Source organism: Scyliorhinus torazame, chromosome 10 (genome assembly GCF_047496885.1).
Source record: "Scyliorhinus torazame isolate Kashiwa2021f chromosome 10, sScyTor2.1, whole genome shotgun sequence".
In the NCBI taxonomy this organism is placed as follows: domain Eukaryota; kingdom Metazoa; phylum Chordata; class Chondrichthyes; order Carcharhiniformes; family Scyliorhinidae; genus Scyliorhinus; species Scyliorhinus torazame.
In genome coordinates, this window is record NC_092716.1 from 90,845,815 (window position 1) to 90,867,146 (window position 21,332).

The following is a 21,332-nucleotide window of genomic DNA, read 5'->3' on the forward strand; positions in this document are numbered from 1 at the left end:
CACTGAAATTTAATTCATGCAAACCTCCATCCTATCAAATAATCAAACCTATCAAATAAAACTGAAAAATTGTGTTAATGGTTTGTCAAAAATCTATAATTTACACAGAAGACTAGTTCAAATTCGTTCTTTGAATGTGAGCATTCCCACTCAGTTAAGGTGGCGAGCTGTTTTCTGGAACCACTGCAGCTGTTTGTGACGGAGCCCAACCCCCTGCGCGACGGAGCCAGACCCCCTGCGCGACGGAGCCGGACTCACTGTGCGACGTGTCTAGACCCACCGAGTGACGGAGCTGGACCCGCCACGTGACGGAGCTAGATCCACCGCGCGACGTAGCTGGATCCCACTGTGTGACTTAGCTAGACCCATTGTGCTATTAGGGAGCGAGTTCCAGAATTTTGATCTCGTGACAATGAAGGGTCAAACGGTTTTATACTTTAAGCCAAGGTGGTGCATGGCTTGGGAGGGGAACTTGACATTTGTAGCTTAATAATAATAATCTTTATTAGTGTCACAAGTAGGCTTACATTAACACTGCAATGAAGTTGCTGTGAAAATCCCCTCAGCGCCACACTCAGGCGCCTGTTCGGGTACACGGAGGGAGAATTCAGAATATCCGATTCTCCTAACAGCAATCTTCGGGACTTGTGGGAGGAAACCGGAGCACCTGGGGGAAACCCACGCAGACGCGGGGAGAACGTGCAGATTCCGCACAGGCAGTGACCCGAGCCGGGAATCGAACCAGTGTCTGTGGCACTGTGAAGCAACAGTGCAAACCACCGTGCTACCATGCCACCCATGCACCTGCTGCCCTGTTCTTCTTGGCGGCAGAGGTCACAGGTTTGCAAGGCGCTGTCAAAGAAGAGCAGTTTCATGTTACTCTGAAATCAAGAAAAAACAAATCATGTTCTTGTGTTACAGTGCAATGCTGATAGCATCAAAAGAATAGCCAGAGATACTTTATCAAACACATTTTTACGTCGCTTAGGATTCATATAACAAAACTTTTTTTCACAATTTGATTAAGAATTATAAATATCTGTTCATTTTGATTTATAATAAAGTCCAAAATCATATTTTTGGTGCAGTTCTTTTCTATCTGATAACATTTGGTATGGTATGACTATCTGCTACTTTCTACTACATACATATACATTTAAACAAGAGAGGAGTAGGGGTTTTCAAAGGCAGACCAGCACAGCCAACTTTAAACAGATTTGAACAGACTACCACATCACTTCAAGCTTATACCTCGAATATTTAGATGCAAACAAATCCAGAGATGAAGTTAGATTTTTGCTACATTTTGTGTGAAATAAGATATGTGAATGCAGATGTTTAATCAGTAAGGGGACCACGGGTTATGGGGATATGGCGGGAAAGCGGAGTTGAAGATTATCATATCAGTCATGGTCTCATGTAATGGACCGAATGGCCTACTTCTGCTCCTTGTGGTCAGAAGGACTACAGTATATTGGAAACATTCTCACCACAAGGGTATATTGCGGGGAGAGGGGTGGGGTGCTGTGGAATGGCAGGAGTAGTGCAGGAAGAGACCAGAATATATGGGAATAGGTTGGAAATTTTTATAATGTAAATACCGCTGAAGAAAGGAGGGGACAATCAATTTATTATTTCCGAGTAGCTCATTAAAGGTATAAAAAATTAAATATCAGCGCATTATTTTCCATAAGATTGAATGTAACGGATTTTCATCTTTACAGGGGGGCGTAGGAAGTTAAGTGCCGAAAGAGATAGGCAACTCAAATATTTGCAAATAAATGGTACTGGACGGCACAGTAGCACAGTGGTTAGCACTGTCGCTTCACAGCACCAGGGTCCCAGGTTCGATTCCCGGCTTGGGTCACTGTCTGTGTAGAGTCTGCATGTTCTCCCCGTGTCAGCGTGGTTTTCCTCTGGGTGCTCTGGTTTCCTCCCACAAGTCCTGAAAGACGTGCTGTTAGGTGAATTGGACATTCTGAATTCTCCCTCAGTGTACCCGAACAGGTGCTGGAATGTGGCGACTAAGGGATTTTCACAGTAACTTCATTGCAGTGTTAATGTAAACCTACTTATGACAATAACAAAGATTATTATTAATTATTTGCAGGCACAACAAATTTCTTGATGCAATGAAGATCTTGCATTCCTGAATATGTCCGTGGGCCAAAGTCCCTTACACATCCACAGGCCAGCAGCACGGTTCAATTCCCGTACCAGCCTCCCCGAACAGGCACCGAAATGTAGCGACTAGGGGCTTTTCACAGTAACTTCATTTGAAGCCCACTTGTGACAAGCGATTTTCATTTCATTTCCAAATTGGCTGCGATTATTCTGTGGTTTCCATCTAAGTTATATTGTACTTCAGCTGATCAGCACTGCTGGCCTGTCCCCATCTTGTCCATTTGAGCTCAATGGCTTTCAAAGAACAAAGAACAAAGAACAAAGAAATGTACAGCACAGGAACAGGCCCTTCGGCCCTCCAAGCCCGTGCCGACCATACTGCCCGACTAAACTACAATATTCTACACTTCCTGGGTCCGTATCCTTCTATTCCCATCCTATTCATATATTTGTCAAGATGCCCCTTAAATGTCCCTATCGTCCCTGCCTCCACTACCTCCTCCGGTAGTGAGTTCCAGGCACCCACTACCCTCTGCGTAAAAAACTTGCCTCGTACATCTACTCTAAACTTTGCCCCTCTCACCTTAAACCTATGCCCCCTAGTAATTGACCCCTCTACCCTGGGGAAAAGCCTCTGACTATCCACTCTGTCTATGCCCCTCATAATTTTGTATACCTCTATCAGGTCGCCCCTCAACCTCCTTCGTTCCAGTGAGAACAAACAGAGTTTATTCAATCGCTCCTCATAGCTTATGCCCTCCATACCAGGCAACATTCTGGTAAATCTCTTCTGCACCCTCTCTAAAGCCTCCACATCCTTCTGGTAGTGTGGCGACCAGAATTGAACACTATACTCCAAGTGTGGCCTAACTAAGGTTCTATACAGCTGCAACATGACTTGCCAATTCTTATACTCAATGCCCCGGCCAATGAAGGCAAGCATGCCGTATGCCTTCTTGACTACCTTCTCCACCTGTGTAGCCCCTTTCAGTGATCTGTGGACCTGTACTCCTAGATCTCTTTGACTTTCAATACTCTTGAGGGTTCTACCATTCACTGTATATTCCCTACCTGCATTAGCCCTTCCAAAATGCATTACCTCACATTTGTCCAGGTTAAACTCCATCTGCCATCTCTCCGCCCAAGTCTCCAGACAATCTAAATCCTGCTGTATCCTCAGACAGTCCTCATCGCTATCCGCAATTCCACCAACCTTTGTGTCGTCTGCAAACTTACTAATCAGACCAGTTACATTTTCCTCCAAATCATTTATATATACTACAAAGAGCAAAGGTCCCAGCACTGATCCCTGTGGAACACCACTGGTCACAGCCCTCCAATTAGAAAAGCATCCCTCCATTGCTACCCTCTGCCTTCTATGGCCTAGCCAGTTCTGTATCCACCTTGCCAGTTCACCCCTGATCCCGTGTGACTTCACCTTTTGTACTAGTCTACCATGAGGGACCTTGTCAAAGGCCTTACTGAAGTCCATATAGACAACATCTACTGCCCTACCTGCATCAATCATCTTAGTGACCTCCTCGAAAAACTCTATCAAGTTAGTGAGACACGACCTCCCCTTCACAAAACCGTGCTGCCTCTCACTAATACGTCCATTTGCTTCCAAATGGGAGTAGATCCTGTCTCGAAGAATTCTCTCCAGTAATTTCCCTACCACTGAAGTAAGGCTCACCGGCCTGTAGTTCCCGGGATTATCCCTGCCACCCTTCTTAAACAGAGGAACAACATTGGCTATTCTCCAGTCCTCCGGGACATCCCCTGAAGACAGCGAGGATCCAAAGATTTCTGTCAAGGCCTCAGCAATTTCCTCTCCAGCCTCCTTCAGTATTCTGGGGTAGATCCCATCCGGCCCTGGGGACTTATCTACCTTAATATTTTTTAAGACACCCAACACCTCGTCTTTTTGGATCACAATGTGACCCAGGCTATCTACACCCCCTTCTCCAGACTCAACATCTACCAATTCCTTCTCTTTGGTGAATACTGATGCAAAGTATTCATTTAGTACCTCGCCCATTTCCTCTGGCTCCACACATAGATTCCCTTGCCTATCCTTCAGTGGGCCAACCCTTTCCCTGGCTACCCTCTTGCTTTTTATGTAAGTGTAAAAAGCCTTGGGATTTTCCTTAACCCTATTTGCCAATGACTTTTCATGACCCCTTCTAGCCCTCCTGACTCCCTGCTTAAGTTCCTTCCTACTTTCCTTATATGCCACACAGGCTTCGTCTGTTCCCAGCCTTTTAGCCCTGACAAATGCCTCCTTTTTCTTTTTGACGAGGCCTACAATATCATTCGTCATCCAAGGTTCCCGAAAATTGCCGTATTTGTCTTTCTTCCTCACAGGAACATGCCTGTCCTGTATTCCTATCAACTGACACTTGAAAGCCTCCCACATGTCAGATGTTGATTTGCCCTCAAACATCCGCCCCCAATCTATGCTCTTCAGTTCCCGCCTAATATTGTTATAATTAGCCTTCCCCCAATTTAGCACATTCATCCTCGGACCACTCTTATCCTTGTCCACCAGTACTTTAAAACTTACTGAATTGTGGTCACTGTTACCGAAATGCTCCCCTACTGAAACATCTACCACCTGGCCGGGCTCATTCCCCAATACCAGGTCCAGTACCGCCTCTTCCCTAGTTGGACTGTTTACATATTGTTTTAAGAAGCCCTCCTGGATGCTCCTTACAAACTCTGCCCCGTCTAAGCCCCTGGCACTAAGTGAGTCCCAGTCAATATTGGGGAAGTTGAAGTCTCCCATCACCACAACCCTGTTGTTTTTACTCTTTTCCAAAATCTGTCTACCTATCTGCTCCTCTATCTCCCGCTGGCTGTTGGGAGGCCTGTAGTATACCCCCAACATTGTGACTGCACCCTTCTTATTCCTGATCTCTACCCATATAGCCTCACTGCCCTCTGAGGTGTCCTCTCGCTGTATAGCTGTGATACTCTCCTGAACAAGTAGCGCAACTCCGCCTCCCCTTTTACATCCCCCTCTATCCCGCCTGAAACATCTAAAACCTGGAACGTTTAGCTGCCAATCCTGCCCTTCCCTCAACCAGGTCTCTGTAATGGCAACAACATCATAGTTCCAAGTAGTAATCCAAGCTCTAAGTTCATCTGCCTTACCCGTAATGCTCCTTGCATTAAAACATATGCACTTCAGGCCACCAGACCCGCTGTGTTCAGCAACTTCTCCCCGTCTGCTCTGCCTCAGAGCCACACTGTCCATATTCCCTAGTTCTCCCTCAACGCTCTCACCTTCTGACCTATTGCTCCCGTGCCCACCCCCCTGCCATACTAGTTTAAACCCTCCCGTGTGACACTAGCAAATCTCGCGGCCAGGATATTTATGCCTCTCCGGTTTAGATGCAACCCGTCCATCTTATACAGGTCACACCTGCCCCGGAAGAGCTCCCAGTGGTCCAGATAACCGAAACCCTCCCTCCTACACCAGCTGTTTAGCCACGTGTTTGTCTGCTCTATCTTCCTATTTCTAGCCTCACTGGCACGTGGCACAGGGAGTAATCCCGAGATTACAACCCTCGAGGTCCTGTCTTTTAACTTTCTGCCTAGCTCCCTGAACTCCTGCTGCAGGACCTCATGCCTCTTCCTGCCTATGTCGTTAGTACCAATATGTACAACGACCTCTACCTGTTTGCCCTCCCCCTTCAGGATTCCCTCTACCCGTTCGGAGACATCCTGGACCCTGGCACCAGGGAGGCAACATACCATCCTGGAGTCTCTTTCACGTCCACAGAAGCGCCTATCTGTTCCCCTGACTATAGAGTCCCCTATAACTATTACTCTTCTGCGCTTTGACCCTCCCTTCTGAACATCAGAGCCAGCCGTGGTGCCACTGCTCTGGCTGCTGCTGTTTTCCCCTGATAGGCTATCCCCCCCGACAGTATCCAAAGGGGTATATCTGTTCGAGAGGGGGACAACCACAGGGGATTCCTGCACTGACTGCCTGCCCTTTCTGGTGGTCACCCATTTCTCTGCCTGCACCTTGGGTGTGACCACACTTACATAACTGCGATCTATGACGCTTTCCGCCACCTGCATGCTCCTAAGTGCATCCACCAGGCTGAAGGGAGAATAATAAGTAAGCCACTGCAACAATCTCAAATTTTTCCACCCCGTGTAAGAAACCTGGCTTCTGCTTTCCTGTTATAAAATTGAGATCGGTAATCACAGCCTGGAAATTGTGACCCACTGTCCTGTAAAGAAGGAATTTGTTGCGACACTTTATAATCTGTAAACATGCTGTCAATTTTTCTTTCAAAAAAGTATAAACTTGTCCAGTTGCCTAAATAGAATGGAGTGAGTTCCACTTACCCATCTGTCATGGTGCATGGATATTTTGAGAGCGGTAGATCTTGCATTGAAGATAGTGGTATGATGCAACCCTGGTGTTGTGAAATAGCCGGATCGTAGCAGTTGCTTTTTACCGGCCTGATTCACAACACCAGCTGCTGCACCCATACCAAGTTCTGAATTATAATGGCACGTCAACCAGTCAGCTTGGCATTCCTGTGAATCCCCTCGATGGTGGCTATAAAACGGAGTTATCTAAAGTACAATTTACGCACTCAAAATTCATCTGCTCATTTTTAAAAAACAGCAAAAACGTTCCTAAAGATCCAACATTATAATCAAACACATTTCTGTAAAATATCTAAAATACACCAGCATAACTAAAGATAAAAGCAGTATCCATTTGAAAGTCTTTAGCTTACAGAGATCCAGCTCACAGCTTGACTTATTGGTCTCTGATACTGGGTCTGTTTTATGTAGACTTTCATCTTACCTTGAAAGGTGCAAAGCAAGTCATTTATAATGATACCAAATAGAAAGATCTCCTTCCCAGATAACTGAATACTTCAATAAACCTATACATGTTTATACAGTGAGCTGCTGCACTATTAAAAGCAGGAAAATTCTGGGTTTGATTTCCAATTTGAGTTAGTGGAATTTGGATGATGCCCTGGTAGGTGCAAAAGTGTTCTTGACACTCCAGTGTGGAGGGTAGGGTTGAGGGTAGGGGTGCGGGGGGAGCAGCCATGGTTTCTGCTCCAATTGTCCATCCAGTGACTCCTGATACAGGGGCTCACAGTGCAGTGTGGGCATCGAATGATGCCCTCCCAAATAGCCGCACATTCTCAAAACATGAATAATGGCCCTTTAAGTGAGGTGCTGGAGGATGGGAGGCAGGGGTTTAAAAGCTCAGCCCTACATGGATGTCTGTGTCAGCAAGGAGTCAATGGCTTCAGGAGAGCAGGGAGGAAAATCTGGTAGTGAAAGCTGACATAGAAACAATCGAAATTCAGCACAGTGGGGTTATTGTTTTAGAACATAGAATCCCTACAGCACAGAAGGAGGCCATTCGGCCCATCAAGTCTGCACCGGCTCTTCGAAAGAGCACATGTCTCCATCCGATCTCTGGAACCCATTAACCCCACCTACCCTTTAATATAAGCCTACAAAGCTTCCGTCTCCCTGCTCCAACCCCACACCTACTCTGCGTTTGCCACCCAATAATAGTATAACAGGTTCAGAAGGGCCAAGCCCCCTGACTGTCGCCCTCTCTGAATCACCATCTTCCTAATCCTCGCCACCTTATCTGCCCACACAAACGATTAAACCAACCTATCCACCCCCATAAGGAACAATTTTGACAAAAATACCATTAAAAAATGTACCACTCCTTGTACCGCAACAGAATGAAATTACTTGCAGCTGATCCTCATACAATGAGCTCCCAAAATCCATGATCCCAGTAATGACTCAGCTCATTGCTAAAGGTGGTGGAAGGGAATGAATGCCAAACTCCTAATGGCCACTGTAGTATAGTTTGCATCTAAACACAAATTGAATAGTGACATTCAGGCTGCTCATCCCCAACCAGAGGAAATGAGAAATATTACCTTGATTTTGTTTTTGCATTGAATGTTGACCCAGAACGTACTGTGGAATGGGTGGTTGAAGGGAATTGGATATATATTTGAAAATGACAAGATTTTCCAAAAATCAGACGTTATGCAGGAAAGATAATTTTATTTCCAATTTGAAAAATACAAAAAGAATTCTGAATATAAAAAATCTATTACTACACCACTGAATTTCTGCTCCTTTATGAAAACTCCCCACAACTCTGTCAGTTCATGAGGACCTCCATCTGCACCAGGCGTGCATTAGTGTCACCAGCCATCCTATATGGTATCATCCCAGCAAACGTTATTAGAGCACGTGCCTGGCTTCTGAGTTGCTGTAAAGAAATCAAACCAAAAAAACCTGTCAGAGGCACTTCATCGGGGCATCTTTCAAAAGGGTTTCCAAATGGGGTTACAAGATGGGCTTATGAAAACACAGCTATTGTAAAAACAATTAACATATTCAACTAAAAGGAAATTTTACAATTCACAAATATTATATCTGCAGCAACACAACAAGAGTTATTCATAAACTGTCATTTCTCATGATCTCTTAAAATGGCACTTCACCTACTCTCGGTTTGCCTGTATTGATATGCAAGTACCAATCGGCTGCTGGGTTTGTGGCAAATGCTTCCACACACATTGCCATCTTTCCCCAGCTCAGATTGACAAACAGAGATTCCTACCCACATAATAGATCAAAATCAACATAGACACACCTGCATGGTCTCTGAAGAGTGATAAGCCTGGAAAAAGTGATTGCTCCCGCTGCGTACTAAGGAGATTTTCTGTAAAATATCTAAAATACATTTAGATATGATTTTGGAGAGGGAGGAAGAAATGAAACATTTAATTCCAGAACACAGCCCTAAGTTTGTTTTTAGAGAATCCCTATAGTGCAGGGCCATTTGGCCCATCGAGTCTGCACCAACTCCTTGAAAGAGGACCCTACCTATGCCCGCGACTGCTCCCTATCCCTGCAACCCCACCTAACCTGCGCATCTTTGGACAGCAAGGGGCAATTTAGCATGGCTAATCCACCTAACCTGCACATCTTTGGACTGTGGGAAGTGCTGTATGTAGGGAAGAGTGAGCTCTTTGTATTACAGGCAGGGGACCAAGAAAGAGGGATAGGGGACCTACCGCTGAGGAGTGCGGCAGGGAGTTTTCGGTATCTGGGGATCCAGATAGCCAGGAGTTGGGGGGCCCTACATAAACTGAATCTGACGAGGTTGGTGGACCAAATGGAGGAGGACTTCAAAAGATGGGATATGTTACCGCTCTCGCTGGCGGGTAGAGTGCAGTCGGTCAAAATGGTGGTCCTTCCGAGGTTTCTGTTTGTGTTTCAGTGCCTTCCCTTCATGATCACCAAAGGCTTTTTTAAGAGAGTAGGTAGGAGTATTATGGGGTTTGTGTGGGCGAAAAAGACCCCGAGGGTAAGGAGAGGGTTCCTGGAACGCAGTAGGGACCGAGAAGGGTTGGCGCTGCCAAACCTAGGGAGCTACTATTGGGCAGCAAATGTGGCGATGTCCGCAAGTGGGTTATGGAGGGAGAGGGGGCGGCATGGAAGAGGATGGAGATGGCGTCCTGTAAAAGAACGAGCCTGGGGCGTTGGTGACGGCACCGCTGCCGTTATCGCCGTCAAAGCATACCACGAGCCCGGTGGTGGCGGCAACGTTAAGGATCTGGGGCCAGTGGAGACGGCACAGGGGTGCAGTGGGAGCCTCGGTGTGGTCCCCGATCAGGGGTAACCACCGGTTTGTCCCGGGGAAGATGGACGGGGGGTTCCAGGGCTGGCATCGGACGGGGATTAGAAGAATGGGGGACCTGTTCGTTGACGGGACATTTGTGAGCCTAGGGGCATTGGAGGAGAAGTTTGAGTTACCCCCGGGAAATGCCTTTAGATATATGCAGGTGAGGGCTTTTGTGAGGCGACAGGTCAGGGAATTCCCGTTGCTCCAGGCACAAGAAATTCAAGACAGGGTGATCTCGGGTGTATGGGTCGGGGAGGGCAAAGTGTCGGCAATACACCAGGAGATGAAAGAAGAGGGGGAAGCGCTAGTAGAAGAGTTGAAGGGTAAATGGGAGGAGGAGCTGGGGGAGGAGATCGAGGAAGGTCTGTGGGCTGATGCCCTAGGTAGGGTTAACTCCTCCTCCTCATGTGTCAGGCTCAGCCTGATACAATTTAAGGTGGTTCACAGAGCTCACTTGACGGGGGCGAGGTTGAGTAGGTTCTTTGGGGTGGAGGACAGATGTGGAAGGTGCTCAGGGAGCCCGGCGAACCATGTCCATATGTTTTGGTCATGCCCGGCACTGGAGGGGTTCTGGAGAGGAGTGGCGGGAGCGATATCTCAGGTGGTGAAATTCTGGGTCAAGCCAAGCTGGGGGCTAGCAATATTTGGAGTAGTGGACGAGCCGGGAGTGCAGGAAGCGAAAGAGGCCGGCATTCTGGCCTTTGCGTCCCTAGTAGCCCGGCGAAGGATCTTGCTAATGTGGAAGGAGGCGAAGCCCCCCAGCGTGAAGGCCTGGATAAATGACATGGCTGGGTTCATTAAGCTGGAGAGGATAAAGTTTGCCTTGAGAGGGTCTGCGCAGGGGTTCTACAGGCGGTGGCAACCGGTCTTAGACTATCTCGCGGAGCGATAGAGGAAGGTCGGTCAGCAGCAGCAACAACCCCGGGGGGGGGGGGGGGGGGGAATTGCTTGTGGGGATGGATGAGCAAGAGATAACATGAAGGGTGGCGGAAACTGGCACGTGCGGGAGAGAGCCAGTGTATAAAGCTCTGCAAATATACCATTTTGCATATATCTTGCTCAGTGCGATTTTTTTGTTATTTGTTAGGGGGGGGAGGGGGGGTTATGGTTTGTAAGGGAGAAAAATTGTGTTGTTAAAAAACTTTAATAAATATATATTTTTAAAAAATCTTTGGACTGTGGGAGGAAACCAGAGCAGACATGGGAAGAACGTGAAGATTTCACACAGACAGTCACCCAAGGCCAGAATCGAACCCGGGTCCCTGGTGCTGTGAGGCAACAGTGCTAACAACACGGTCACCCAATGCTAACAATGGTGTAACTGTATTACACAGTTTAAGGTTTTCCGATTATTAATTGTATCAGTTGACCCAGTTTAGCATGTTTCAACAGTTTGAATAGACAGCAAGGTCTTCTAATGAAAACATGTTGCTGAATATAATCTTACCGAGTCTCTGTCCTCCATCACACGTTGAGGTCTAGCTGGGGTGGCTGGGCTTGTACCCTTCAATCTCTTGTACTGGGTAAACAGGATATTCATGGTGGCAAGCAGCACTTCAGACAAGTTGTGTCTAATCTGTATAGAACAGAGTAATTTACTCATTAGTATTGCTATTAGTTGCTGCACAATCTCCTCTTATCTCGAGTCTTATAGGCAGGTAGACGAGACGGATGAAAGTGAGTCATTCCAAATTTTCTGCAAGTAAAAGCCATCTGTTTCCATAATGGAAAAAATATTATACATTAAATGTTTTAAAAAACGGTATCACCATCACAGACCACCTCAATGGCCAACCTTGATTGAGAGAGAGCTCATTGTAACACGAGATGTAGTGGATCATAGGAATAGAAGAGCAAGCTTTTTAACCATAGACGGCTACAATCCAGAAAGATGTCATTCATCCCATCCTGTCTGTACTGACTCGTAGAATCATAGAACCCCCAATGCAGAAGGAGGCCATTCGGCCCATCAAGTCTGCACCGTCACTTGGAATGAGCATCTTACTTCAGCCCACGCCTCCACCCTGTCTCCGTAACCGTACCTAACCATTTGGGCAGTAAGGGGCAATTTAGCATGGCCTATCTACCTAACCTGTACATATTTGTACAGTGGAAGGAAACCGGAGCACCTAGGGGAAAGCCACACAGACACGGGGAGAAAGTGCAAACTCCACACAGTCACGCAAGGCTGGAATTGAACCCGAGTCCCTGGAGCTGTGAGGAGGCAGTGCTGACCACTGTGCCACCATGCTTTTTGAAAGAGCAATCCAATCAGTCCCACTTCCCCTGCCCTGTCCCCTCCATTGCTGTGCAATTTGTTCCCCCAGCATTTATTTAATTTTCTTTTGAATTTATTGAATTTGCTTCCACCATTCTTTCAGGCATTCCATCATAAAGGATTGTTTTTTTTTTGAACTGCTCTTTGTACATTTTGATTACATTAAATATCTGCCGCTCGGCTCCAACCTTCGAAGAGAAGCCCCTGCAGTAACAATTAATTTTTTCTCCATTTTCTGTTACATTGTCTGAGCAAGGAAGTCCAAACCTCAGAAAATGTGTGCTCTAAACCTGTGTCCTTAATTAATTTTGAATAGGGCTCTTACAGCTAGCAAACTGGAGATTTACACTCTGGGTTTAGAGGTGTTCCTCAGAACAGAATGGAAGTGGTTAATCTGTGCGGTCCAGTCACAATTATTGCAACCTTTTTTTTTTAAATTTAGAGTATCCAATTTATTCTTTCCAATTGAGGGGCAATTTAGCGTGGGCAATCCACCTATCCTGCACATTTTTTGGGTTGTGGGGGCGAAACCCATGCAAACACGGGGAGGATGTGCAAACTCCACAGGGACAGTGACCCAGAGCCGGGATCGAACCTGGGACCTCGGCGCCGTGAGGCAACCGTGCTAACCACTTGCGCCACTGTGCTGCCCTATTGCAACCTTTTAATACTCTAGATATTAGAAGTAAGGTGGAGTCACTGAGCCAGAATGGAATACAATTAAATTCTATGTTAAATTTTGCATATTTTCAAAGCAGCATCAAGAGTACGACAGAAATGTGTTTTTTAAAATTTACTAGAGACCTCTGCAATGAAAGGCCAGAATTTTCACACCTTTTTAAGGATCGTACACCATTGTATTAAAGCAAGCTACCCCCAGTTATAAAGCTTCTTACCTCATCGCTGAAATTTCTGAAAGCTGCCACCCTCTCTTCAACACTCTCCTGACTGAGAGGCACGAGTTTCAGTCTCTCCATGACCTACAAGGGGAAAAGGAGGAAGTACGGTTAGGCAGGCCACCAAGAACTTTAAAAATCAAACATAATGATGTTTAGTTGAGAAACGTGGGAAGGCCCACAATACAGGACATTTGAGGCTGGAAACAGCAGGTGAGAAGATGAGATACTCAAGCAGTGGTTAAGTGTCACCAAGTTTGTGTTTAAATGCCTGATAATTATAAGAGGAAAGGAAGATCAAGAAAAGGCCTTCCTGTTATAATTTAAAACAAAAATATGACCATCAAAGTTATCCTGATCAAAATGACAAAAAGGTAACTAGACAGCATGATACTTAGAAAAGAGCAGCATGTTACCACTGCTGGCATTAGGCAGTTGTTGAGACTACTCCTTAGCCAAGGTTTCCTCCACTGTCTTGGGACAGAAACAGCTTCTCAAGCCAAACTGGAACCTCATTAGTTTAGTGAGGGGGAATGGTAAAAGAAAGGCTTGCATTTATATGGCCTTTTTCACAACCACCAGGCATCTCCGACGTTTTATTGTCAACAAAGTACTTTTTGAAGTATAGTCACTGTTGTAACATAAGAATGTTTATCATTTAATGAAATGAAAGCATAAGTAACTCACATCAATTGCTCGGTCAATATTGCCAGAATGGTACTCATCAAAAAAAGTAATTAGGTCCAGCAGAAGGTAGAAAGTGCAGTCAATTGACTTTTCTGCAGCAACTCCCCGATTCCGATATCTACCAAAAAAAGAAAAAGGTTATCCTGAGGAAACCTTATTTGGAATCTAATGACACCGATTTCTTCATCATGGCAAAGAAATCATAGTAGTGATCCATCTTATCTTGTTTAAATTCTTCAAGGATTCACATTGCTTCTTTACCTCTAACAACAGCATGCATTTGTATAGCACTCTTACTGTCACAACCCAAGGAACTTCACAGGAGAGTTCTGAAACATAAATACTGAGCCACAGAAGGCGATATTAGAACTGATGTTTGGTCAAAGATGTAGGTTTTAAGGAATGTCTGAGAGGGGGAAAAGAGAGGCAGAGAGATTTAGGGAGGGAATTCCAGGGCTTAGGACCTTGGCGGCAGCTGAAGGCACAGCCGCCAATGGTTGAGTGCTTAAAATAAGGGACACAGTGGCGCAAGTGGTTGGAGAAACAGAGGTAGCTTGGAGGGTTGTGGGACAGGAGGCGATTAGAGAGAGGGAGGGGCAAAGCCATGGAGGGATTTGAGAAACCATGTGAGAATTTGACCGAGAGCCAGTGTAGGTCAGGAAGCACAATGGGTGGTGGGAAAATGGGATTGGTGCAAGTTGGCAAAGACATGGAGGGATTTGAGAAACCATGTGAGAATTGACCGAGAGCCAGTGTAGGTCAGGAAGCACAATGGGTGGTGGGAAAATGGGATTGGTGCAAGTTAGGACATCAGCAAGAGAGTTATGAATGAACTCATTTACAGGGAGCAGAACATGGGAAGCTGCCCAGCAGTGTATTGAACTAGTCAAGTTTAGAGATAACAAAAAAAGAGAGGGGTGGTGGTGGGGGTGGGGGGTTAGTAACAGAGATAATATGTTGGAGGGATAGAATTGGATGATGTTATGGAAGTAGAAACCAGCAGTTTAGTAATGATATAGAAATGCGTCCAGAAGCTAATCTCTAGGTCAAATGACACTAAAGTCGGATTCGCCTCAGACAGTTGCTTGGGAGAGTGATGGAGTCAGTAGTTAGGGACAAAGACAATGTTGGAGAAAACTTTTGCCAACCCAGTACTGCATGTCAGATAACCAATCTGTCAATTTATAGAGTGGAGAGGTCAAGAGAGGTGGTGATGTGACAAAACCTGATATCATCTGCATACATGTACAAAGTGATGCTGTGTTTTCAGATGGCATCACCAAAGGGCAGCATGCCCATGAGAAATGAAAAGGCCAAGGATTGATCCTTGGGCACACCAATGCCAACAAGGTGGGAATTGGAAATCGTTGCAAATGATTCTCTGCTTACTGGTTGAGTGCACTCCCACCCAGTTGGATGAAGGTGGATAGACATTGGAGCAGGATGGTATAGTCAAACGAAAAAAGGCTGCATACAAGTCAAGAAAGACGAGGAGAGGTAGTTCATCTTTGCCCCCGTTACACAGGATGTCATTTGTGACTTTAATAAGTGTCATTTTGGTGTTATGGCAAGGCAAAAATTCTGATTGGAGAGATTCAAACATGGAATTCTGGGAAAATGGGCCTGGACCTGGGAGCAGATAATCGCTGAAGGACTTCTGGGGAAAGGAGATTGGAGACTGAATAGTAGTTTGCAAAGATAGAATAGTGAAGGCTTGATACCCTCCTACAACCATCATCTCTCTCTTGATCTTTCTGTTCCTCTGGCTCTAACCGGTTTTGTTTCCTCTATCTCATATTCCTTCTTTAAGGCCTACTCTAAATCAGCCTTTTAAAAAAAAATAAAAATTTACAGTACCCAATTCATTTTTTCCAATTAAGAGGCAATTTAGCGTGACCAATTCACCTACCTTGCACATCTGTGGCTTGTGGGGGTGAAACCCATGCAAACACGGGGAGAATGTGCAAACTCCACACGGACAGTGACCCAGAGCTGGGGTCGAACCTGGGACCTCAGCGCTGTGGGGCAGCAGGGCTAACCACTGGGCCACCATGCTGCCCTTAAATCCACTTTTCTAAGCATGTCTTAGATTGCTCTAATATCACAATGTTTGGTTCAAAATCCTCTTTTCCCCTCTTGTAGCTCAGAAGTGCCTCAAAGTAGATATTTGTCCAGCTTAATGGAAAAGATGTTTTCATTCTGCTGGCCTCGGTCTACCCTCTAAAATTCAGACTGTGCAGGGTGGCATGGCCTGCTTCTACCCCAGCATACCCCCCCCCCGCCACTCCATCACTGGATGCTGATCTGACAGTTAATAAAAATAATGAACAGCATTTACAGTTAATTAAATCTCTGAAGCATAGCCACTGTTGCTATGTAAGAAACTCAGAGCCAAGTGCACATAGCTAACCTCCATACACAGCAATGTGAACAATAGGCTCCTTAAAGTGGAGGTGGGATGCATGTTACATGACCCCGACCCCCCCCCCCCCCCCCCCCCCCCCCCCCCTCCAACCCTACAGCTGGAGGAACCTGTAATATGGCCTTTTGGAGCTGCAACGCCTAGCCTGCTACCTTTCCATTTATCAAGCAGTAGCACACATACAGGCTGCTGGCCAGCTTTGAATGCCTGGTCCTCCCCATCTACACTACTTCTACTTGAACCTCTTAACTTAAATACCGTTCTCTACAAGACTAATTCATCTTTTCCTGTTCATCTCATTATGGAAGTCATCTTTATTGTAAAAGTGAATCATCCAGCCTCCGTTTTCAACCTGCTGACCTCTGTGAAGGAATGCACCATTAGACTTTGATTCTGGACGTGAAACAAGAGTTATTGTTCTGTGTCTTTTCACTGTAAATCTTTATTTCTCTATCCCTCTTGATTATATGAATGCACAGGGGCTACATAGTGACACCCACTTCATGCATTTTTGTGTGTGTGTGAATAAACTAACCCTATCTTGAGTTAACTGTGGGCTCACTATTAATAAAAAAATGATCACACCAAAACTGTGGGTTGGGAACTACACCACTACTTATAAAAGGGGAAAATCAAAATCAAAATAACCTTGTATTCGGGCGGCACAGTGATTAGCACTGCTGCCTCACAGTTCCACGATTCCAGGTTCAATTCTTGCTTCGGGCGACTGTCTGTGTGGAGTTTGCACTTTCTCCCCGGGTTTCCTCCGGGAGCTTCAGTTTCTCCCACAGTCCAGAAATGTGCAGGTTAGGTGGATTGGCCATGCTAAATTGCCCCTTAGTGTCCAAAAGGCGAGGTGGTGTTACTGGGATAGGGTGGAGGCATGGGATTAGTGCCGGTGGTCTTAGGCTGGAGGCTTGGGCTTAGGGTCGTTGCAGACCCAATAGGCCAAATGGCCTCTTCTGCACTGTAAAGTCTATTTATGGACAGGTGGACATTTTTGTAAATTCTATTTATGGACAGGTGGAAAGAGAAGAAAGCAGGGCAGTTTAAATTAAATCCCCTCCTGTCTGTGAAACTAAACTATTGGAGACGTTTTTCTTCATGCAATGAACACTATGGAAATGCAAGTTATTTTTGGAAAAATTAATAGACTATATTTTCTGTACGGCACAGAAATCTCTCAATATCCAACAACCACTTGAACCTTTTGGATAATGACAATTAGTGATGTGGTTTCTTTCAAGATCCAGAATTATTTGGCAAACAGCTTCACCACCAACATATAGTATCTAAGTGGTGCATTTTACTGGCTGTTTCACTTGCTCTAAAGCTGTCTGTATTGACAAGTCATAAGAGCAATATGATATTTCCTTCTAGTCACCTTGCTTATAATATGATATTTCCTTCTAGTCACCTTGCTTTTTAAAAATACTCATTCTTAGCCATTTTAAATCAGATAAGCTAACGGCTGAAAACTCAGTTCAAATTATGCTTATAAGCTTCTTGAGATAATTAAACCCAAATGACCAAGCATGTAATGCATTTTCAATTGGACAATTCAGAACAAGTTATGACGCATTGGTAAATAATTAACAGCCCAATTTTAAACACAGTATTTTTCATTATCTTGGTACAGGAGCTAAGAAAAAAAGGCTGTGGGGGGAGGCGGTGACATAATGGACCAGAAGTCCACACACCAAGGATAATGCTGTGGAACCCTGGTTTAACTCCCACCATGGGAGATGATGACATTTAAGTTCAATACAAATCTGGAATTAAAAATCTAACGATGGTCAAGAAATCATTGCTGATTGTAGTAATGACCCATCTGGTTCATTCATGTCCTTTAGAGAAGAAAATATGCTGTCCTTACCTAGTCTGGCCCACATAGGAATCCAAATCCACCACAATGTGGTCAACTCTTAAAATGCCCTCTGAAATACGCTCAGTTCAAAATCAATTGGGCAATAAATGCTGGCCCAGCTAGCGATACCCATATCCCATGATGAGTAGAAAACAAAATCACTCGTTGAACCTACAGCTCTTACCTCTCAGCGACTGAAAGCGCCATGTTTTTCAATCGTTCCTTGTTAGACTGGGGGGCACTGATTTGTGGTATCACAGGACTCAATAGTTTGTTCATCAGCTCCAGGACCTTGTCTGGATTCTGGAAATAGAACGTCAACAAAGTATTAGTCTACTGATTAAAAATTTCTGCACATTCAAAATCTGAAATAAGATTCTGCACTACAGACTGATTAGGTTTTCTGAGCTGTATCAGCCAAAAATATGAGATCGCCTGCCCGGAAAATGACAGAAAACAGCTTACGATCATCAGTATTGTTGTGGAGATATGGAATTATGAGGTTCTCAATTTTAGGTTAGAGCCTCGGGCCTTAATGGCTTGCACAATTGTGCCATGCGACTTTCATTGAAACTTTAGATATCATGGGGCACTTTTTCCACTTCTACCGTCCAGTGGTAATGAAAGGCAGAGGTTTAGTTACCATCTTTTCGTTTCCTTATAGTGCCCTCCACTAATGCGGGTTTTCTACTCTATGGAAGCAAAACTTCTCTCCCATTTATCATAGTTCATCGGTATAGAAATCAAAATTCAGAGTTCGCATTGACATCCTTTACAATAAGGCGGCATGGTTGCACAGTGGTTAGCACTGCTGCCTCACAGCACTAGGGACCTAGGTTTGATTCCGACCTCGGGTGATTTTTCCCGTGTCACTGTGGGTTTCCTCCGGGTGCTCCAGTTTCTTCCCACAATCCAAACATGTGCACATTTGGTGAATTGGCTATGCTAAATTGCCCTTGGGTGGGGTTACGGAGATTAGGTGGGGGATTGGGTCTAGGTAGAGTGCACAAAACTACATTCCACTATCTTTCGACACAGTGCAGAGGGGCTCCAACTGACTCTGCCGTTTGAGTAGGACTGACATGTGCTTAACAACCTCCTGGATCCTAAAGTGAAAACATGCTTTATATTTCAAGTCACAAAGAAGGGTTGCAGACATCTGTAACCAACTGAAAAAGTCCTTGTTATAATAATGTGCTCCAATTCACTAAAATAATGGGCTTGGTGTTTTAATATTTCATTAAATCTGCAGGTATCTCCTGGTGAAAAGCGTTAAAACCCTGCAGTAAATATGTAGCTTTACTAATCGTAGGAGATGAAAAGCTCTTTGAATAGTATTACATTTAATGCCAAGGTTCAGGCAGGCACAAGTAACATCAGAACCAGCTCTTCCTAAAGGTTTACACTGTTACTGATGGTCTGCCAGATTTCGGTCATTATGCCTGGGAAAATTAAAGGCTGGGGAACTGATGTCAGCAAATCTTATGGACTCTATTACTGAAATGATTAGTAACTGGGAAGTTACGAGTAAATAATGGCTGCCGTTCCATTTAAAAATTGATAAAAGAAAGTGATAATTATCCTAATAAGGCCAAGCACCCAGATAAATGAGATTGTGTTTGGGTGGGTGTGGGGTGCATTAGAATTAAATAGAAATGAAAAAAGAAAAGGCCGAGTTTCATACAAGTACAACATGTTTGATTGATGAGAACCTTGATCAGTCAGTCACAATGCGGCACGTGTTCCAACTGTTCCCACAAATGCTCATCTTGTACAGGAATGTTTTCAATATTTCCAATCCCTAGAATCATTAATTATAATACACAGGATGACTGGCATCAGATGGTTAATAAACTGATACCATTCAGATCATTGTACCAGGGTATTATAAACTAGAATATTTCATTTGTTTTCAGTGTTTTAGTTTAAAAATCCACATAAAGACATATCACAATGCCTCAGTCACTGGTTCTGAAAATAAGACATTAATGTTATTAATACCGGCACATCCTTAGAGAATAAATAAATATTACAAGGTCACAAAGTGATGACAGAATTCTAGAACAGGGGGTTACCTGCCCCATGATTCCCCACTATATAGGGCAGCATGGTGGTGCAGTGGTTAGCACTGCTGTCTCACGGCGTCGAGGTCCCAGGTTCGAACCCGGCTCTGGGTCAGTCTGTATGGAGCTTGTACATTCTCCCAGTGTTTGCGTGGGTTTCGCCCCCACAACACAAAGATGTATAGGGTAGGTGGATTGGCCACGCTAAATTGCCTCTTAATTGGAAAAATTGAGTTGGGTACTCTAAATTTATTTTAAAAAATGATTCCCCACTATATATGAGTTTCTGGTCTTAACTGGGTCTTAATAGGGTAGGGAAGCCCCAAGGAAGAGGGAACAATTGAGCAACTCTGGCAGCATCTGTAGGGGGCGAAAAGAGCTAACGTTTCGAGTCCAGGTGACCATTTGTCAAATGTGGACTCACAATGTTAGCTCTTTTCTCTCCCTATCGATGCTGCCAGATCTGCCGAGATTTTCCAGCATTTTCTCTTTGGTTTCAGATTCCAGCATCTGCAGTAATTTGCTTTTATTAATTAAAGCAACTCGCTCTGCATCACCTACTGCAGTGCTAGCGGCTGAGCCATGGGAATGCACCTACTGATTCCCTTTTCTCATCCCAGCTACAAAATATCAGTTCACTCAAAGCACCTGAAAGAGCAAAGGGTTTTTAAAAATTAAAAAAGCCCCTGAGATTCTGGATGGGAAAGGATGATAAATTATTTTAAAAACATTATAATGCAAAATACAGCACTGTTCAAAATTTATCCAAATAATTTTAAACACATTTTTAAAAATCTATACCGTAAAGGCCATAATTTAATTGCAGTTTGGAGGAAATCTTATCCTCTTCACATATATCTACAGTTAGACATGTTATAACTCCTGCCTGCCTACCTTGGCCAAGTCATACAGCTTCACAGCCTCTTCAAATAGGCCCTTACTTTCAGCCACTGAAGCAACCTTACTGATAACAGCTCCTGTATCTCCAGCAAACTTGTCGATCACACCAGGCTGAGCAGTGAAAGAAAATGGTTCCAGTAAAAGATATGACATTCTGCAATTAGTTTCAATTATTTAGGGACATAGGAATTAGGAGAAGTAGGCAATTCAGACCTTCGAGCCAGCTCTGCCATTCAATCAGATTATTATCTCTTCCTGATCTCAAAGCCACCTCTCTACCTGCTCCCCATATTTCTTTAACCCATTTTTAAAATCAGAAATATATCCCCCTTGAAACCATTTAATGATTCGGACTCCACCGTACTATGGGGCAGCAAGTTC

At 44.7% G+C, this 21,332-nt stretch overlaps 1 protein-coding gene across 2 annotated transcripts in view; it reads right to left on the reverse strand.

Annotated features, from left to right (window-relative positions):
- Window positions 1-8,185: 8,185 nt before the first annotated feature.
- nup93 (nucleoporin 93) overlaps window positions 8,186-21,332 on the reverse strand; it is a 173,824-nt gene continuing 160,677 nt past the window's right edge. For both annotated transcript variants that reach the window (XM_072518422.1, XM_072518423.1), the window contains 6 exons: window positions 20,946-21,062; window positions 18,173-18,291; window positions 13,700-13,817; window positions 13,013-13,096; window positions 11,286-11,414; window positions 8,186-8,416 (listed from right to left, as the gene is read on the reverse strand). In XM_072518422.1, the coding sequence (XP_072374523.1) occupies window positions 8,306-8,416; window positions 11,286-11,414; window positions 13,013-13,096; window positions 13,700-13,817; window positions 18,173-18,291; window positions 20,946-21,062 (678 nt within the window). In that variant the 3' untranslated portion in view covers window positions 8,186-8,305. The remainder of the gene's footprint in view (window positions 8,417-11,285; window positions 11,415-13,012; window positions 13,097-13,699; window positions 13,818-18,172; window positions 18,292-20,945; window positions 21,063-21,332) is intronic.